The 17737-nt window shown below is 37.2% G+C and overlaps 1 protein-coding gene across 1 annotated transcript; it reads right to left on the bottom strand.

The window, feature by feature from the left end:
* Window positions 1-368: 368 nt before the first annotated feature.
* On the bottom strand, window positions 369-13283 carry faxdc2 (fatty acid hydroxylase domain containing 2). Its single transcript, XM_056396732.1, has 9 exons — window positions 13120-13283; window positions 11251-11282; window positions 8733-8830; window positions 7897-8000; window positions 6934-7055; window positions 3227-3432; window positions 2943-3048; window positions 2371-2537; window positions 369-1484 (listed from the first exon to the last, which is right to left on the bottom strand). The coding sequence occupies exons 1-9, from the start codon at window positions 13142-13144 to the stop codon at window positions 1328-1330; spliced, it is 1017 nt and encodes a 338-aa protein (XP_056252707.1). The 5' UTR covers window positions 13145-13283; the 3' UTR covers window positions 369-1327.
* Window positions 13284-17737: the final 4454 nt, after the last annotated feature.

The following is a 17737-nucleotide window of genomic DNA, read 5'->3' as shown; positions in this document are numbered from 1 at the left end:
CTTACCTATACTATGTCATTTTGATTTTTTATGCCTTATTATACCGACATTATCACTCTTTATGCCTAACTATCTGACGTTTTCATACCTTAGTATAGTGAGTCTTTTAGTCTTGCTATACTATGACATTTTATGATCGTTCATGCCTTACATTTACTGACTTTTTGCTTTGCTTCAATAAAGAAAAAAAACACAAAAACACAAAACGCACGAAAAAAAAATCAAACACAGCAACTGTTGAGTGATCACTTCTATTGTGAGAGTCAATTAAGTTTAGAGAGATCGTTTATATTCATGTCTCAAATAATATGTGAGTGAATAATGTGAGTTGTCCCATCACTAAAGCAAATTTGGGGAAAAAATGAGAATCCGTTTTTTAAAATGTTTTAATAATATTAAGAAGTCCAGTCAAAACATTCTTGACATTGCATCAGTCACAGTAGCAAGATTTCTTTTCTTTTTATTTTTAGTAATCAAACATAACATTCAACATTCATTCATTTCTCCTTCGTACAGGTCATCTGTAGAGCAAAAAGACACATTGAATATTCAGGGGTATGTGTAAGTGCTACGAAAATGAAAAGTGCAAATGTATCCACTGTTCTAACAGCAAGTGAATGCAGCAGAAGAGTCTAGGCTTGTGAGCTGGGATAAACATTATTTAAAATACAAAATCTGTTTGTAAGAATTGATGCATAACAATACAAACAGTATTCAAAAATATACTTATCATAACTGGTGTTAAAGCCAAGATTCATAAAGAACACTATGAATGTGTTGAGTGGCTGATTTGTAAACTGAGGCTGATTCACTGTAACTCTGTCATTATTCAGGAATGTTGGAAGCTGTGAACGCAGCATAATGGACTTCTCTCACACCCACATCTCAGGTGCTTCACACCAACTGGAGTGGTTTATTCATACTGCAGAGTTTCCTTTAACCTTTAACCAGAGAGGATAGAAAGAGTAAAGACATAACTGAGGTGAAATTATTTGTCTTCACTCACATCAACCACCAAATTATTAAATCTACCTGAGCAAGAAACTGAGTGCTAAACAAAGGTATTGTATATTTTGGTCCTCATGAATTTATGAAGCAAATGCGAAGATTAACGGACATCTGGTTAAGTATTAATGAAGCTGATGATCACAGAGTCTGGGCAGATGTTCACAGTTGGAAACTGATCAACAGCTATTCTGGATTAAAATAATTAAAATGTAATTGTCATTTTAAAGTTGATTGGGAATTTTGTCTCCATGTATCTTGGTGGTATTCCCAAACATGGCCAGGCCTGTGCCTGAGGTTAGAGGTCAAGGGTCACAGGTCATCACTGGCCCTTCTTGGGTGAGTCAGGGATGCTCTCCATCAGTGGGGTGAAGCTGGTGAGCAGGGTGTGGCGTTCATACTGCTTGGTCTGCCTGAATTTGGTGTCGGTGCCGTGGAGCCTGTCCAGCACACCGAAGACCCCAAAACACTGGTTGAACCTGGAGCCAGGAAGGACGTGAGTACAATTATTAAGGAGGGAGATTCTACACATGAATGAAAACTAACATTTAAAACACTGGGATCACTGGGACAAGTTATCACAGTCATTCATGAAGAAAAGACCCTTAAAAGTAAAGTGTATATTCTTTCGCTACAAGAAACCAACACTGAAGTAACAAATGGTTCTGTCTAGCAAAGGTCCTTTGTCTCATAAAGCTCTCTCTTGTCCAAACAATATTAGAAACGTATCAATGAGCCACATCATTCCACTAGATGGCATGTTCCTCATTACTATGCAAAACACACACTGTAGTTTATTTTGAGTTAATCCCACCCTTCTCCTGTAAATAGTCACTAGACTAACAAAAGTTTATTAATCTGCAGCTGAAAAGGGTCCCAGATAAATATGGTGTTCAGTCCTGTTTGAGAAACATTTGCTTAAGCAAATGTCTGAGAAAATGATTTAGCCTTGAAAAAAAAAATGAAACTATATATTCATGACCCGTTTTTAAAGATTAACATCTTCTGTAGGAACCAATGGAAATGGAAGTCAGGCAGAACTGAAACACAGATTCACACCAGCCAATTCACATTGGCCGGTGACATACACAGTATGTCACCGGCCAATAAGTTTCAACTGATTTTATGTCCCTACACGTTCAGGAGTTTATGTTTCATGCTGAGAGAAGATACAGTAAACAACGTCCTTCTGAGACAAGCACAATAACAAAGTCTCTAAAACTGATGGTATCAAGTTTTAAATATTCAACAGTTATATATTCCTGGATTTTTAAAGAATAAAATACTTTAAAAAAAATTAATAAAAATTATAGACAATTAAATCCCATTAGAAGCACTCCTGGAGGAGTGGGCAGGCGGACTCACCTGAGGTGGTGGAAGTCATGGAACTCTGGGGAGGGCAGGAAGGGGAGGTGGTATCCACAGTGGGAGATGGTGGTGCTGACCAGAGCCAGACAGTACCAGAGGGTGGTGGTTGACAGGTGGGAGCCCAGGATCACGGGTCCGATCACCACTGGCAGCGTGTTGGAGATCTAACAGCAAAGAAGAAGACTTTTAAAATCCTAACCAGAGGTGAAATAGACTCAGCATCACACTTTCAACAGCTGATCCAAGCTGTAGACAAGCACAGTGAGTTCAGATTTGTTTTCAGGATCGGGTTTGTGCAGATTCCAGATGTGAAAAGGAAACACGTGATTTATCTGTGACAGCTGCAGCTTGTTTGAGACTCAATGAGGAGAGAAGATCCTACACTGATCTGTTTTACACAATACCACTGCAGACTCGCCAGATCAGGGATATAAATTATCTCTAAATAATTTGCAGTAATCTGACATTGACAGTGAAATAAATACTATAATGCTCAAATCCAGAGAGGCCAAGAATGTGGCAGAGGCAGATATAGAAGATGAAGTGAAAAGCAGGAGGGGATCATTCACCACATGCTCCAGAGGATGAGCGTAGATGGAGACGACTCCGATGGGAGCGGTCCACTCGTGGTGCTGCTTGTGGAAATGCTTGTAGAGGCCGGGCTGGTGGAACAGCCTGAGAGAGAAGAAGACGAGGAAGATGATGATGAAAATAACTGATCACTGATACATTTTTTGACAAGAATAAAAGTTAACAGCCGTGCCAGTGGCTCTGTCAGGCCATCAATTTTCTTCACGTTCACACCCGTCACTCTTACCACTAGGTGGCAGTAATTCAAATGAACGATACTTACCTGTGTGAGTAGTAAAACATGACTTCCTCTAACATGGAAAAGATGGCCAGCTCTGCCAGGGCCCAGTGGAAGGTGGGCAGCTCAGGGCCACAGGGGTCCCCCCTCCAGGACATCAGGTGGTAACACACCACCACCATGGGCCCAGAGATGAACACCTGGTTGAAGATGACAGACTTGACTGCATGGCGAAGCTTAGCTGGATCCACCTGGAGAATGAGGGAAGAGGTCAATACTAGCTACAATCTCTAAAAGTAAGCATTATCATGTGTGACAGTATTTCTGTTGGAATTATTTTAAAATGAATGATAAATATACTTATTTTGCATTAAATGACATTCATTTGGAAAACTTGCTGTCATTTTGTGACTTTCAAGCTCAAAAGTTTTTGGTTTATTTTGAGAAATAAGAAGACAACTAGATGTATACTTAAACATTTAAAGTCTGGTCTGAGAGATCAGTCTCTGACAAGTTTTAAGGCTCATATCAGAATTAATTTGAATGGCTTTCAAGTGATTTCTTAAATTATCTCCCTCATCTTAATTTTTTTAATTTACTTTATTATCTTCATTTTACTCTGTTACTTATATTTACTTTTTTACTTGATATTTTAATATTGTTTGATATATCATGCATTTCCAAAATAAAGTAAATAAAGATTATTATTTGAATTTAAACAAGATCTAAGTGTTTTAATGGTGCTGTTTGGTGAGTACGCTTTAAAACAAGATGTAAGAGTGTATGTTCTGCACAGAAAAAGTCACGTTTCTATGTTTACAAGTTAGAATCAATATCAGGAGCTCAAACAGCGGGAAAAAATTTATAGTAAATTACCTTCGAAAATTCAGACACGCTAATGAAAACTTCTTGAATCAGATTTTTTAAAAGGAGGCTCGAGTTTGTGTGTACATGACAATCGCCATTACTTTTTATCATTAAACTTTGTACCCTGGTTATAAACACATGGACATATCAGGAGCTTTGTGGGAGTGTGTTTGTGTGAGCACATGTGCTGTTTGTGTATGAAGTTTACATATATTAACTGTTTTGTAACGACACGTGTGTTTCATAAAGTACAAACACAACAGCCTAAGAACTGACCTTTTTCAGCACATTATGATTTGTCATAGGAGGAAAGGCACAGATGCTGTTTTCAAGTGTCACAATAAGAAACACCAGGACCCTGAAACTGAAGCAGCTGAATGGAATTAATTAATTTCATTAATTTTATTGTTCTTTTCCCACGTGTCAAAATGTCTTGTGTGATAAAGCTGTAAAACACAGGTTGTCCTGTTTACAGTGACAGATAACCTATACCCTGCAGTACAGTCTCTGTTAGTGATTGATTTGATTTATTTGCTATAGTGAACTGAACAGACACCAACAGCTGTCTGGAAAACTACATTTATCGACGTACAAATCTGTGACCTAGTTTGGGAAATGGTTGGCATGTGTTGTTTTCAAAATGACCCATAGTGACCTTAAACATAAGGCATTTTAAGTTAGTTGTTGTTTAGCGATATTTCAGACATACTGCAACTAAACTTGAAAACCCCAGTAGTCTAAAGCTGCAAACAAATGATACAGGCAGTGAGGTGCACTTGTTTTGTAGGTTTTATACCAAAAACAATGACTTAACTAGTGCACAGTGTCATTACCCCTCATTGGGTGTTGTCATCTAAAACTTCTCATTCTAAAAAGGTGACGACAGCCAAGGACTCGGAAATGTGATTCCAATCAGTGAATTCAACATGCAGATAGACTGATAAACTACACAACCAGTGTTGTGTAAGTTTTATTGTTGCTACACAACAGCTCATCCTAGCTTTGTTTATGACTAATATGGCTCAGGTTCAGTCAGTTTATTGTCGGTCAGCGATCTGCAGTATCTGCCCTCGGACTAATGGACCATAGAAAGCCACAGGACACTTGATGACCCAGCAGTTTGTCACAGATTATCTCATCATACAAGATATGATGCTTGACATCACCTTATTACTACTGACTGGGACAAAGAGAAATGTTAAGTTATGAAAATTTATATCACCCTATAAAGGAGACAGACACATTACAGTACATGCACAGCTGAGTGGAGCCATTTGTGAAGATAACAAGCTCATGTGAAAAGCAGTTTGATTATTAGTAAACCTGAACACACTGTCTTTTGAAATCAGCTGAGGATATTTTTCTTTCATTAGAGAGCATGAGCTTCCTGTGCACTGCCTTATTGGTTCTAATTTTTGAAAGGTTATCAATAATCTGATTACGTTGTCAGGGTTATCAGAAATGCCAGGCTGCAGTCCAACCAACATCTGTTTATCAAACACAGCGAGAAGACTTTGGTCAGATGGACATGTCGACATAACATCTGCAACAATGAAGGCAATACGTATTTGTGCATGTACAAGTGTTCATGCACGTACACAAAAGAGAAAATATTAGCATTTTGTTTTATTAGGATAAGATTTCTTTCACTAATTGATTAGTTGTTTTAATTTAAAAATCTATCACATTATATGCAAAACAAAAAACCCATGATTACTGTGACTGTGAAGATCAAAGCATTTAGGGAAATAAATAAATATAAAAATTAGTAAAAAAACAAAAAACAAAATATGGAAATAAGTCTAAAAATAATAATATAAAGAAATAAATCGTTAGGAAATACATAGACATATTAATGTAAAGAACTACAGAATAAATCAGTTCAATCAGATTTAAGTTTTTTTTTTTTTTTTTTGCCAAACTTTAAAATTATTTATTTATTTATTTATTCATCATAGCGCTCATTTATTCATTCAGTTATTTATTGTCCTGAGGTACTTTTGGGCTCTGATAATCAATGTGATGTCAGTGATGTGACTATCACTGTATTTTCCAACCATGACTAAGAGCTTCTTCCCTATTAAATTAAAAAACAGGTTTGCCAACAAACAACCGATAAAGCTCATTTAAATGTTTTCTTGTTTTCTTGTCAAAAGGATTGAGTCCATTTTCATCTATCCATCCATTCGTTCATGCTCAGTTCAAGCGTACTTAAGAGTGCTCAGTGAATATCGATATCAGTGTGAGGAGAAGGAGATTAGATGGATTTATTATCCTTCGCTACATAAAAGGCCATAAAATTATTTCTATTCTGATTACACAACAATAGCTGAAAACGATTGCAGTTACTGTGCCAGAGGTTAAAAAGGGGCCATAAACATAAGTGTCTAGAAGATACACATTCTCCGATATGTGCTATTATGAATACTTTTATTCAGAAGCAATAATGCAGTGGAAATGCTCGGGTCAAGTCAAGTTATGTAGGCAGCATTTTATGTATATTTGATCCTTGGTTTTCATTAAAATTAAATATACTGTATATATATATATATATATATATATATATATATATATATATATATATATTTTTTTTTTTTTTAAATTTAATTCACAGTGAAGTTCACCGTCAGTGCACTGATGTCATTTGGGACAATAAAGTTTATTGTTAAACTGTAAAACATCCTGCTTTCATTACATATCTTTTTCACAAGTGTAACTGGCTGCAAATACTAACTCATAGGAAAGTAAGATTAGAAAAATAATGACACTTAAAATCTTTATATAGTGAAACTGAAGGAAAAACTGTAAAATAGAAAACAAAATTGAACCAAGATATGGAGCAAAAAAACTAATAATGACAATCACTGTGTGAGACTGGAGCCTACCGGGTTATTCTTGTCCACCTGGATGCGGTAGCGAGTGATAAAGGAGGGTTTACCAGTGATGTCCACCAATAGCAGCAGACCATTGGAAGCCCAGAAGGCCACGCTGGGGATTAACATGGTCCCTGTAGAGGGAAAAACAAGGCCACTGTCAGCGTGGGACAACATGACAGCGCCTGGCCTGGGCCTGAAGATGGGCCTGTTTTTTTTATTTTTATTTTTGAGCCAAATATAAAATCAGGAGCAGGATTGCACTATGTGAAGTTGTTTTTACTGCACTGTGTTTGTGGCTCTGCGATGCATTACTGTCACATAATTCATTATCACGTAATATATTTGCCTTATCTTGTAATACACAGAACATCCTACATAGATAATATCCAATAGAGGAATAACTTCCATTGTGCAAAAACAGCTGACCAGTTTATGGCACAACGTGATGGCTGCATCATAAAAATGAGTAAGTTGACACAAGAGGTCGTGACTTGATACACAGAGCTGAACAAACTGATTTCAATGCTACAGCATGAAATGAAACATGGCGTTTCCTCTGTGGCAGCTACCTTATGAGGTATCCTTTTGTGAAACTGCATCATTTTGAAAACAAAGCCCTGCTGGCATCTCAGGGGAGATGAAGTCATGTGTGCAATCTATATTTGTGTATTTGTATATTTCATAGTGCTCCTGGGAAAACTTCCTCTGGTTGTGATAAGCCAGATTCTAAAATGGAAAGTTACAGTATATAGATCCAGGAAACCACCCATGTCACAAGAATACAAAGTATGTGCTGATACAAAGCAGACGCAGTCATTCAAGCTGTTATCATGGAGGAAACAGATCGCTATGTTTGATCACGGCCTGATAAAGATCTCTCTGTTATGCCAATAAATGTCTGTTGGTTTCAGTGTGTTCCTCTGCAGATCAGTTTTCTGCACAATGAACAAAACTAAAACAGTTGTTTCTCACCCAAGTAGAACAAAGCAGTATCGTGACCCTCAAATGCCAAGTACAGCTTGGTCCACAAGTTCTGCCAGAAATCTCCTGAAGCTCCCCAGAATCTCTGAAGATGCCTGAAGGGGGGAATCAGCGTCAGGTGATGGTTTTCTTACATGGTTAAAACTAATGTTAAGCCTCAAACACATTCACACACATTAGGGCACCAACTTTGGATCTGGTTAATAAAAAATTTTAAAAAGGACCCAATTAATTGAAAAGGTGTGTACATCTGGCTCTTTCCAAGACACTGTCTTTCTCCATGGTCTGAAATACAGGCCTCACTCTCAAAGACCCTCAGGCTTTGAAGTGTCCCAACAACCACCTAGTAAAGGCCCAAAAAAGCTGTAGCAGTTGAGTAAATACCAAGCTACGTGCTATTAGGCAAAACACTCACAACAGATACCCAGCAAAAACCTGGTGACACCCTAACAACTTCCTTGAACACATTCTCCTTTCCATACCAGTAATGCCACTTGTCCTGTCATTCCCTGTCCCATAATGCCCTGTCCTGTCACATCTCCTTCCATCACGTTTAGTTCCCTCACGTCATGTCACTCCCCGACCCATCACATTACTGTGATGTAACGCAACTTCAACTCATGTCATGCCCTCTCCTGTAATTATCCCGTATCTGTCTCTTTCTATTCTTTCTTTCTTTCTTTCTTTCTTTCTTTCCTTCTTTTCTTTTCCCCTTTCTATTGTGCATTACTGTGGCGCTGCCTCTCCTCAGGCTCATCTCAGGTTCATTTCAGGACAAACTGCCGGTCTGTTGTGTGGTAATACTGTACCGTGTAAGGAGATCCTACCATGTCAGTGAGTTGCCAAATGCGGCCAAGAATAAGATTCCCGATCCGATGACAAACGCAGCTTTCTTCACAGAGTCCCACAGTCCTCCGGGGCCCTCCTGAGCAGAGAAAAAGCAACAATTGTGTATCAGCCCTCCTGTGTATAACCCCTGTTGACACTGTGCAATCTCATGATGTTGAGCTACATCAGCGTTTCCCACAAAAAACATCTTACGGTGTAGAAATGTCTATGAAACAATACTGAGGCTGTGACTGAAACCAGTTACAGAGTCTTGGGTCTATTCAGTTGCAGGTGAAACGCTGATCTACGCGAAAAATAATATTTTTCTTTGTGTTGGCTTATGTTTTCATAAAGGGTGAGGCATTTAGCACCATCGGTCCTCAGAGAGATAATAAACCATCATGCAGAGAGGGAATAAGACATTTGGCTTTCCAGTTTCTTAGTCCTGATGATTATAAGTACTGAAGTATATTTTCAATTATTACATAAAATCAGTGAATCAAAAGAGTCAAATCTCATTTTTACATCCATAATAACAGACTTGTTTAACTATAAGGCAGCAAGTTGACAGAAATGATGAGATTTAAACAGAGTAGAAATAATAAATGTGCAAATATAGGTATCTACAAGCTGCTGTTGATTTACATCAAGATCAATTCAAACCTCTAAACCTACTAAACACTCAAACTATGATTTAAGGTACTTTTCCATTTCTGTTGAGTCCATGTGGTCTGTATTGTTTGAGAATCTGAATGCCGGCAGTGCTGACAAGACAACAATGTGCGCCATTTTAATAAGGAATCTGTCGTAAAGAAAATGAATGTATTGTAACATATTTAACATCATCATTATTATTATCATTTAACGTCACTTGCAATTTTACCATAGATTAATTTAAGATCAATCTTCTGCTGCAGATGATCCAGATACAAATATTTTTTTTGTATCTTGAATAGTGAATGTAAAATGATCAAATGTATCTAGCAACATACACATTGCATCTAGTAAGAGTAAAGTCTGAGCCAGCCACACAAACTGGATCAGCAGGATTTAAGTCCGGGGATTGATGTCACATTCACCAGACTTTCTAAAATGCCAGCTTTTACCCCAGCTGCCTTTAGCCCAGCCATGACAACAGTGGGAACAATGTTACGCAAATGTCATGTTGGTCTCAGTACTTAGCTGTCTGTTCATTTTTTTATTTTTTATTTTTTTTTAGAGCCACAAACACAACCATGCAACTAAACAATCACATCTTACAGACACAAACAGCCAGATGAGGGCATTTTATTTACTGCCTGTCTGTAAAATCCCCAAAAAGGACACACAAACATGCTGTAAATATTTCCCAGAACACAGTGCACTTTAGCCATCCTCTCTCTGCTCCCCGCAGGGCTCCATAAAGTTGCTCAGGGAAAAAAATGCAACTCGTCAGGTCGAGCCCGTCCTGAAGAACAACAAGGAAAACAGCGCCGTTCACACGAAGCCGCAGTCAACACAAAGCAGTGAGGAGGAGGCTTTGTTGGTTAGACAAGTCAGGTCAGATCAGCTTTATAGAACAAGTGTTTTAAACAGAAATCAGCTGCTTTTCAAAGAGCCTTGCAGATAGATAACAGAGAAAAACTGAAAGGTGGATAAATATACAGAGAAATAAGTCCATGCAATAATACATATCAGTGGTGACAAAAGGCTGCGTGTCATTACTGAGTTTACCTCTACAACGTTTTAAATACTTTCCGATGCCAACGTGAGATTTGAATGATGGTCAGTAGTTTATATGATTAATGAAAAACTGTTAACTATATGACTATAAAACATCAACCCTTGCTCAAAGACATTCATCTACATGTCACATTGTTTTAGATGAGCAAAACCTAAGCTTCAAATATTTGCTTTGGCAAACCATCACAGTAACAGTGTTGGATTTTACACCCCTGACTGCCTCGGATTCAGAGAACAACATGACAAATAAGTACAATAAACCATGCAAGGTTCCTGAAGACGTGCCAAAACTGTGCTGCTTCCCTGGGAAGGTTTAAAAGCCTCTGATGCAACTCTGACGCAACAATTCAATGCTATCTTTAGGTACTGAAAAGGATTCGTAACTCCTTCTAAGCATCAAGAGGCATGTTTCACCGCACACGTCTGAAAGTATCTTCCTTATGGACAAATATAATGTATTAATTAGTGCTCGTCGGGATGGAAATTTACTTTAATAACATTAACTGTCTTCTTAACAAACTGTATATTGTACAGCACCTACGTTTTCAGTTAGATGGAACTGAGGTTAATGTCAGCCTCCACCCAAAGAGAGAGGTAATCCAACAAATTAAACCAGACAGCCGTAATAAAGATGAGGCCAAAATACATAATAGATCCTCCATAAGGGTTGAGCCTGTGTTCGCTGCGACTCATCCTAATGTGTTGATGCTTCCCTGCCTGCTTCTGATCATCTATCTGTTCTACTGAATTACAGTAATAACAGAGTGTTTGGTTGTAAAGGTGTTGTGTTCTTACCTGTCTGCTGCTGCTGTCCGCTCCCCTCGTGTCTGGCAACACAATAATAAACACACTGTAAACTGTCTATTCTTATTTTTCAGGTAGAATCAGAACATGTTCATAAGAGAGTAACAAAAGACGATGTGCTTCCCCATCGTCTATTGTTACAAATAAAAACCGAATTGCATTTTGAGCAACACTAATTGAAAAATCCTCTAAAATGGTATTAAGCTGGATGATTTTGGAAGCAAATGGGACAGCTGCACTGTCCCAAAATGAGTGATGGTAGAAGATTAGAGATTAAATGTTCCTTTCAAAAGGAAGGTGGCCTAATCCCAGCTGGTTTGAAAAATAATGATGGATTTAAAAAAACACGATAAAAACTCGATAATGATTCAATCATTTTGTGTGTTTTGTCAATATTTTGTCAAAGTTGCAGCAAACTAAAAATATTCTGGATATGATCATTTTTTCATAAATATAATACAGATCATAAAAAAAACTTTTGTTTTGTTGTCTCATATCTCATATGCTGAACCTTCACTGATTTACACTATTTTACATTAAAAATGTGAATTAATAAAACAGTCTGTTAAATGTAGCACGATGAACATATTCAGTTTTTACCTCTCTGACTGTTTTTGCATCTTTCCATGTTACGATAATCATCTGAGTGCAGTGTAGCCTGGTGCAAAATTTACAGATGGAGGATTATACATAATCTTGTTATAATCCATCCTTACAGTCCACTTTTTCAGTCCAATTCTTGGGGATAAAAACCTGCCCCACATCCACTCTCTCTCTTTCTTTTTAATTCAGTAAGAAATATTTTCTAGTAAAAAGTTTAGTGGTAAAAAAAAGAATAAAAAAGAGTTGCTGCCAATGTTTATTTTAATTATGGATGAATCTACAGATTACTTTCTTGATTAATCATTTGGCCTGTAAAATTAATCATTTGGTCTGTAATATGTCAACAAATTGTAGAAAATGTCCATCACAAGTTCCCAGAGCCCATGGTGAGTTTGTAAAATGTCCAAATCAACCAAATATATTCAGTTTATTATCAAAGAAGAAAGTTTTCATATTTGAGAGGCTGCTGCAAATGAATTTGACACAAATTATATTGATTTTGATTGTAATTAATTTACACAATCACCAAGCTACAGCTTCAGAAATGATAAAAATATGGTGCATATGTTATATTACCCTGGGATAAACACTTAGCCTACATGTTATTTATTTATTTTTGGCTGCTAATAAGTTCAAAGTTTGGCCTTTAGTAACTTAATAACAGTCATCCACATACTTTTTATCCATCGATCCAGCCATTATCTATATCTGATTATTAAATTGAAACATATTACAGGAATAATACAGCCAGTACTTAATCATTATTAGTAAGTTGACAGAAACTGTATTGATTTAAATTATTATTATTTAAGACTCTCAACAAGCCACACCTTCAGCAATGCAAAGAATATGATTTTCTTTAACATCATTTTTGAAATAATTTTATTAAAATATTTTTTTTAATTATTAACTGGTGATGAGACTAAATGAGAAAAATGTTTGAACCACACTATTCTTATGAATTATATGAAAATGAAAAATAGTAAAAAATAATTAGTGCTCAGTCAAATATGGGTTTTCTAATAACTATCACAGACACCCCGTAGGAATATTATAGAGAACATGCTTCATTTAGAGAATATGCAACGTTAGGAACACAGTAGCTAATAGTGCAACAGTATTTTATGGTCTGTGCTGACACTGCTGTCGTCTCTGGATCATTGCTACAGTCCTACAGACTTTACTCATCTTCAGCTTAAAATGTAGCAAACACCGACTCCACCGACACGTTCGCGGGGAGATGAATCCCTGACTTACCGCTGATTCTCGTCTCCACCGTCATGTTTCTGTCCGGTTAAACTCTTCGATCCTGTTGGATGTTTTCACAGTCACACAAACCCTTTATTTACAACAGCGCGCGACTTCTGATTGGCTGGTTCCTGGTCAGCTGACTGAAGCTGGACCCAAAGGTTGGGGCCGTTGTTTTGTGGTCTGAGGATGTGTTTCTTTTCCCTCCTGTCCACATGGATCCAGGTGAAGGTTGAAACTCAGCATGCAGGGTGGTCGCCACGCTGGGACAATGTAGAATGATGAGGAAAAAATACATTTGAGTGAAAGGTGGGAGTAAACACAGTGGAATACTGTTGTTGTTGTTGTTGTTGTTATTATTAGGTGAATAAAGTGCAGTGAAATGCCACTTAACATTTCTTCTCCACTTACTTTTGACCCCACTACATTTACATGACAGTTTTAGTTACTTTACAAACTAATATTTTTGCATACAGAATGCACTTTATGCATACACTTTATAAACTATATGATGCTTTGTTACAGATTAGAACTATTCATTTGATTAGTCAGGGCTCTCCTGCAGAGACTGCACTCAAGGACTTCCCCCTGTATAAATAAAGGTTAAAGTCAATCATTAGTGTCAGACACTGTGGAAAAAGATGACTTTAAATGGTAAGTCTGGGAATCACCTGATCCTGAAGTTCCTCCAAACTCTACAGTGTTTTAGTGTCCTGTTTGTTTTAAGGTCTGTGACTTCACGCACAATGTTTACTGCAACTACTACTACCCCCCAAAAATATTTAGGATAGCAGCTTTAAGCTACTTAAGAGGAAATTAAAGAGGAAACCTAAGGCTAGTAACAAGAGAGCATGTTTTATCTGGAAGCAGGAGCAACAGGTTTCCTGTGTTTAGCTTCATTATGCTGTTTCAACCTTTTTAGTGTGTTTCTCCCACTGATGTTTGAATGCAGGAGGATTGTTTCTGTCTCCAGAGCAATTCTTCCTCAAAGACATGCTTAAACATAACTGTACACACACAGACACACACACACTCACACACATTGTCCTCTTCCTCTGACCTCTCACTTGATTCTCCCGGACCAAGACACTCTAGAGGATTGTTTGCTGCTGCAGTAGATGGCTCCACTATCACTCATTATTACCGCACAGTGGGTCACTCCACCACAATCATTATGTAAAATGACCATGACTTTGAACCAAGGTGTGTGGGTGAGACCTGTTGGAAAAGATTTGAATAGTGTCATAGTCTCCTGTTGCTTCATTCCATGTGAGAGTCTATTGAAAACAGAGCATGGCTGTAAATAAACAAACAACTACTGTAAATATTTTTGACTCATTTCAATCAGGGGAACGTGAATAATGTTCAAGAAAAATAATTCTGTGCGAAAATGTGTTATTTTGCAAATCAATGTCGATGATTACGTCAATGACGTTATGTCACCATATCCTTGTCCTCTCGCACTCTCGGAGGTGGTGGTAGATGGGGAGGGCGCTGGTGGAGTTTTCCCTTCTATCTCTGCACAGAACAAACGCAAGTAGTAAAAGGTCATGATCATTTGTAACAAGAATATTTTCATTAATAATCGAGCAGATTAAAGGTTTGTTGAATGATATCACAGGAATATTATTATAGAAATTTACAGAAATATTTTCAGACACACTGCAGTGATTTTACACCTATCTGATTTATTGTATTTGATTTATTATCATTTATTTATTAGCCGATATTTTTATTAAACAAATTATCATAACTTTTAAAAACGATATAGATACTACTTTATTTAGACATAACTCTGATTGTTCACTCAAAATAGATTTTTAATTCATGTTACCAGGGTGTAGATGTTCAAATCTATTCTTAGATCATCCAGGAGGGGGCGCCAGAGATTTTAACTCTGATAAATCTGAGTCTCTGGGAGCAGAAGTTATGAAATTTACCACACACACACACACACACACACACACACACACACACACACACACACACACACACACACACACCCACCCTTATATGAACAAATATGACCCAGATCATAAGATTTACCTTTCAGTGGTCTGCATGACTGATTTCTAATGGGTGGCAGTGAGAGAAGAGAGCAAACCAGGGACAGTGCACCTCTTCTTTATGTGCATGTATATTAAAAACAGAGCTTTTGAATTTAATTTAATGACAATGTTTTTTTTCAACATGCAAGAGAATTTAAAAAAAAAAAAAACTGTTTCATGCTTGAATGCTTTTACTTAGTAAAGATAATCAAATGGCCAGTGTGTATAATCAGTATAAAACTTAGGACCTAAGACTTGTTTTGTATGGCTATATATTATTCGATGCTTGAATTGACAAATCCAATGTTCCACGATCTCTAACCTAAACCCTTAATTTCTATTTTATTCTTCAGTTCATTCAGCAGTTAAGGTAGCCCTCCATAAAATGGTGTATTTGATGCACAGCTCAAGTCTGACCTCTGGTGTGAAGCTGCCGCCACTGCACCAGTGTGCTGTTGGGGTTTGGCATCTGTCACTTGAGGTTCCCTCACGGACACACTGAGGGGTGCACAGCCTGGACGGTCTTTGGATGTCAGTAAATCATGACCTATTTTGTCATATGAATGCTTGTGTGTAGAGTTTCAGGACTGAAGGTCACTCACTCTTGTGGTCTCTGCAGGAGCTGTGCAGCTGCTGAGGTGCTCAGTGGGATTACAGTAGCATATGAATAGTTACTAGAATTTGAAAAATGTTTTTCCATTTGCATTCAATTTATAATTTAAGCTTCATTTCTTTGTGACCATGATTTTTAGTCAGAATAAAATGATAACTTCTTAGAGGTAAACCTGATATCAGGAAATATACCAGTTTTTATTTTTAAATGATTTACTGAATATGTAAAATCTCATGAAAGTTAATGAATAAGGTTGGTTTTATATTTTAAGAATTATCGACTCCCCTTTAAAATGCTGCTTCCCTCCCTTTTCACTAGGCCCTGAAAACAGTTTGCATCACCAGTCTTGCAGTGACTGTGAGGTTGTGAGAGAAGGGTAAAACTGCCCTGCAGTATATTACTTCCTATTAAGTTCTGTCACTCATGACTGACACAGAAAAATTGTGATGTCTTTATCCCATACATTTTAATAACTTATTTTTAAAATATTTTTGTCCTACTTTCAATATATATAAATATGTATATTGCTTCTTTTGTGTATCATTATCAGTTGTTGGAAATGGATTTTCTTGGTTTGTAAATAAAAAATAAAATATTCTTTTATAAAAAGTGATGTCATCAGTAATTTGGAGATCTTACAAATTTATATTTTTTTTGGCATAGTGTATTCTTTAAAGGTTTAGCTCACCATTTGCTCACCTGAACAGGTGGTAGGTTCTAGTCATGTGAGAAATGCCTACAGATTTGTTTCTTCAGAATCCCCTTTTCAGTTTTCCAGTGAAACATAACCTCTACTGTTTTATATCAGCATGCCGTATGGCACTGCTATGTATTTTTAATAGTTCTTGGTCAACAGTGGAGCTCAACGGCACAAACGCAGGAGACAGGAAGACGGAAGAAGAAGGAAAGAGCTGTTACATAACTTCTTTTTTAGTTCTGGTCTTTTTAAACAAGATATTTTGAGATGTCACAATCAGAAAGGCGCAGGTGTAAACAATAAAATAACGATGGCTAAACTCCATGCAGCTGTCAAACAGAACAGAGCGTTCAGTAATGTTATTAGTAACACCTGTGCTTTTCCACGCATCCATCATGTGCTTCTTGTCAAACAGAGGAGTCAGCACAGAACAAAATATGTCAAAAATACTCCGCAGAAAGAGACACTTACTGATTTGAAGTATTGAGTTTGAGAATGTGTTTAATTTCAGGTCTGAGAGTTAATGTATTTGATTAATTGGTAGAATCTGGGCTGATAGAATTTTTCCCTAATCACTTATTGATTTATTTTGATTAAATTGTGATTAACTTTGGTCCAAAGTCCAGCATAGTGGGTGGTGTTAATTACTCTCACCATTGGTTGCTAGTCATAATTAAATAAAAAGAAGAGAAACACGTTGCTGAGGCCGCTATGCCTCCTTCAAAATGGCAAAACTGGGGCCAGGTCCAGACCTGAGCGGTCAAACTGCAAAGGTTCACACAGGTCAGATACAGTTCGGTCACAACAATAATAATCTGATCAAATCTCATTCTCCACTGTCCTCAGGATCTGAGTTGACGATGAGCTTCAAAGATGAACAATGCTGAAAAACATAAGTACTCACTCAAACTCCGGCATAATGATTGTCACTGATACTTCCAAGCCTGCAGCTATTTACAGCATTTCTGAGAAAGTGGACCGATGACTGTCTCAATCTTTGCTCTTTATATAATGATTAAATTGTGAACAAACAAAAGACTTGTTTTGGCTTGTCTTTCTGGACAATAGTTTAAAGTTAAGTTAGGATTCAAAGGTTACCTGATTCATGATGGATGATAGCAAACATAGATGACACATTTACACATGGCTCAAAGGATAGTATCCTAATGTCAGCCTGTCCCCACTGAAATACAACATCAATTTTCATGAAATTTTGTTCAGATATCCACAGTGCCCAGAGGACGAATACTAATGAATTACCTCTAATGC

The sequence above is a fragment of the Seriola aureovittata genome, chromosome 15 (genome assembly GCF_021018895.1).
Source record: "Seriola aureovittata isolate HTS-2021-v1 ecotype China chromosome 15, ASM2101889v1, whole genome shotgun sequence".
NCBI lineage: Eukaryota > Metazoa > Chordata > Actinopteri > Carangiformes > Carangidae > Seriola > Seriola aureovittata.
The sequence above is the reverse complement of the archived record's forward strand: the minus strand, read 5'-3'. Positions and strand labels throughout refer to the sequence as shown.

Coding starts and splice junctions, on each gene's coding strand:
- faxdc2 (XM_056396732.1), bottom strand. CDS start 13,144: ATGACGGTGGAGACGAGAATCAGCG. Junction 11,283..13,119: donor GGTGGAGACGAGAATCAGCG/GTAAGTCAGGGA, acceptor TTGTGTTGCCAG/ACACGAGGGGAGCGGACAGC. Junction 8,831..11,250: donor CGGACAGCAGCAGCAGACAG/GTAAGAACACAA, acceptor TTCTCTGCTCAG/GAGGGCCCCGGAGGACTGTG.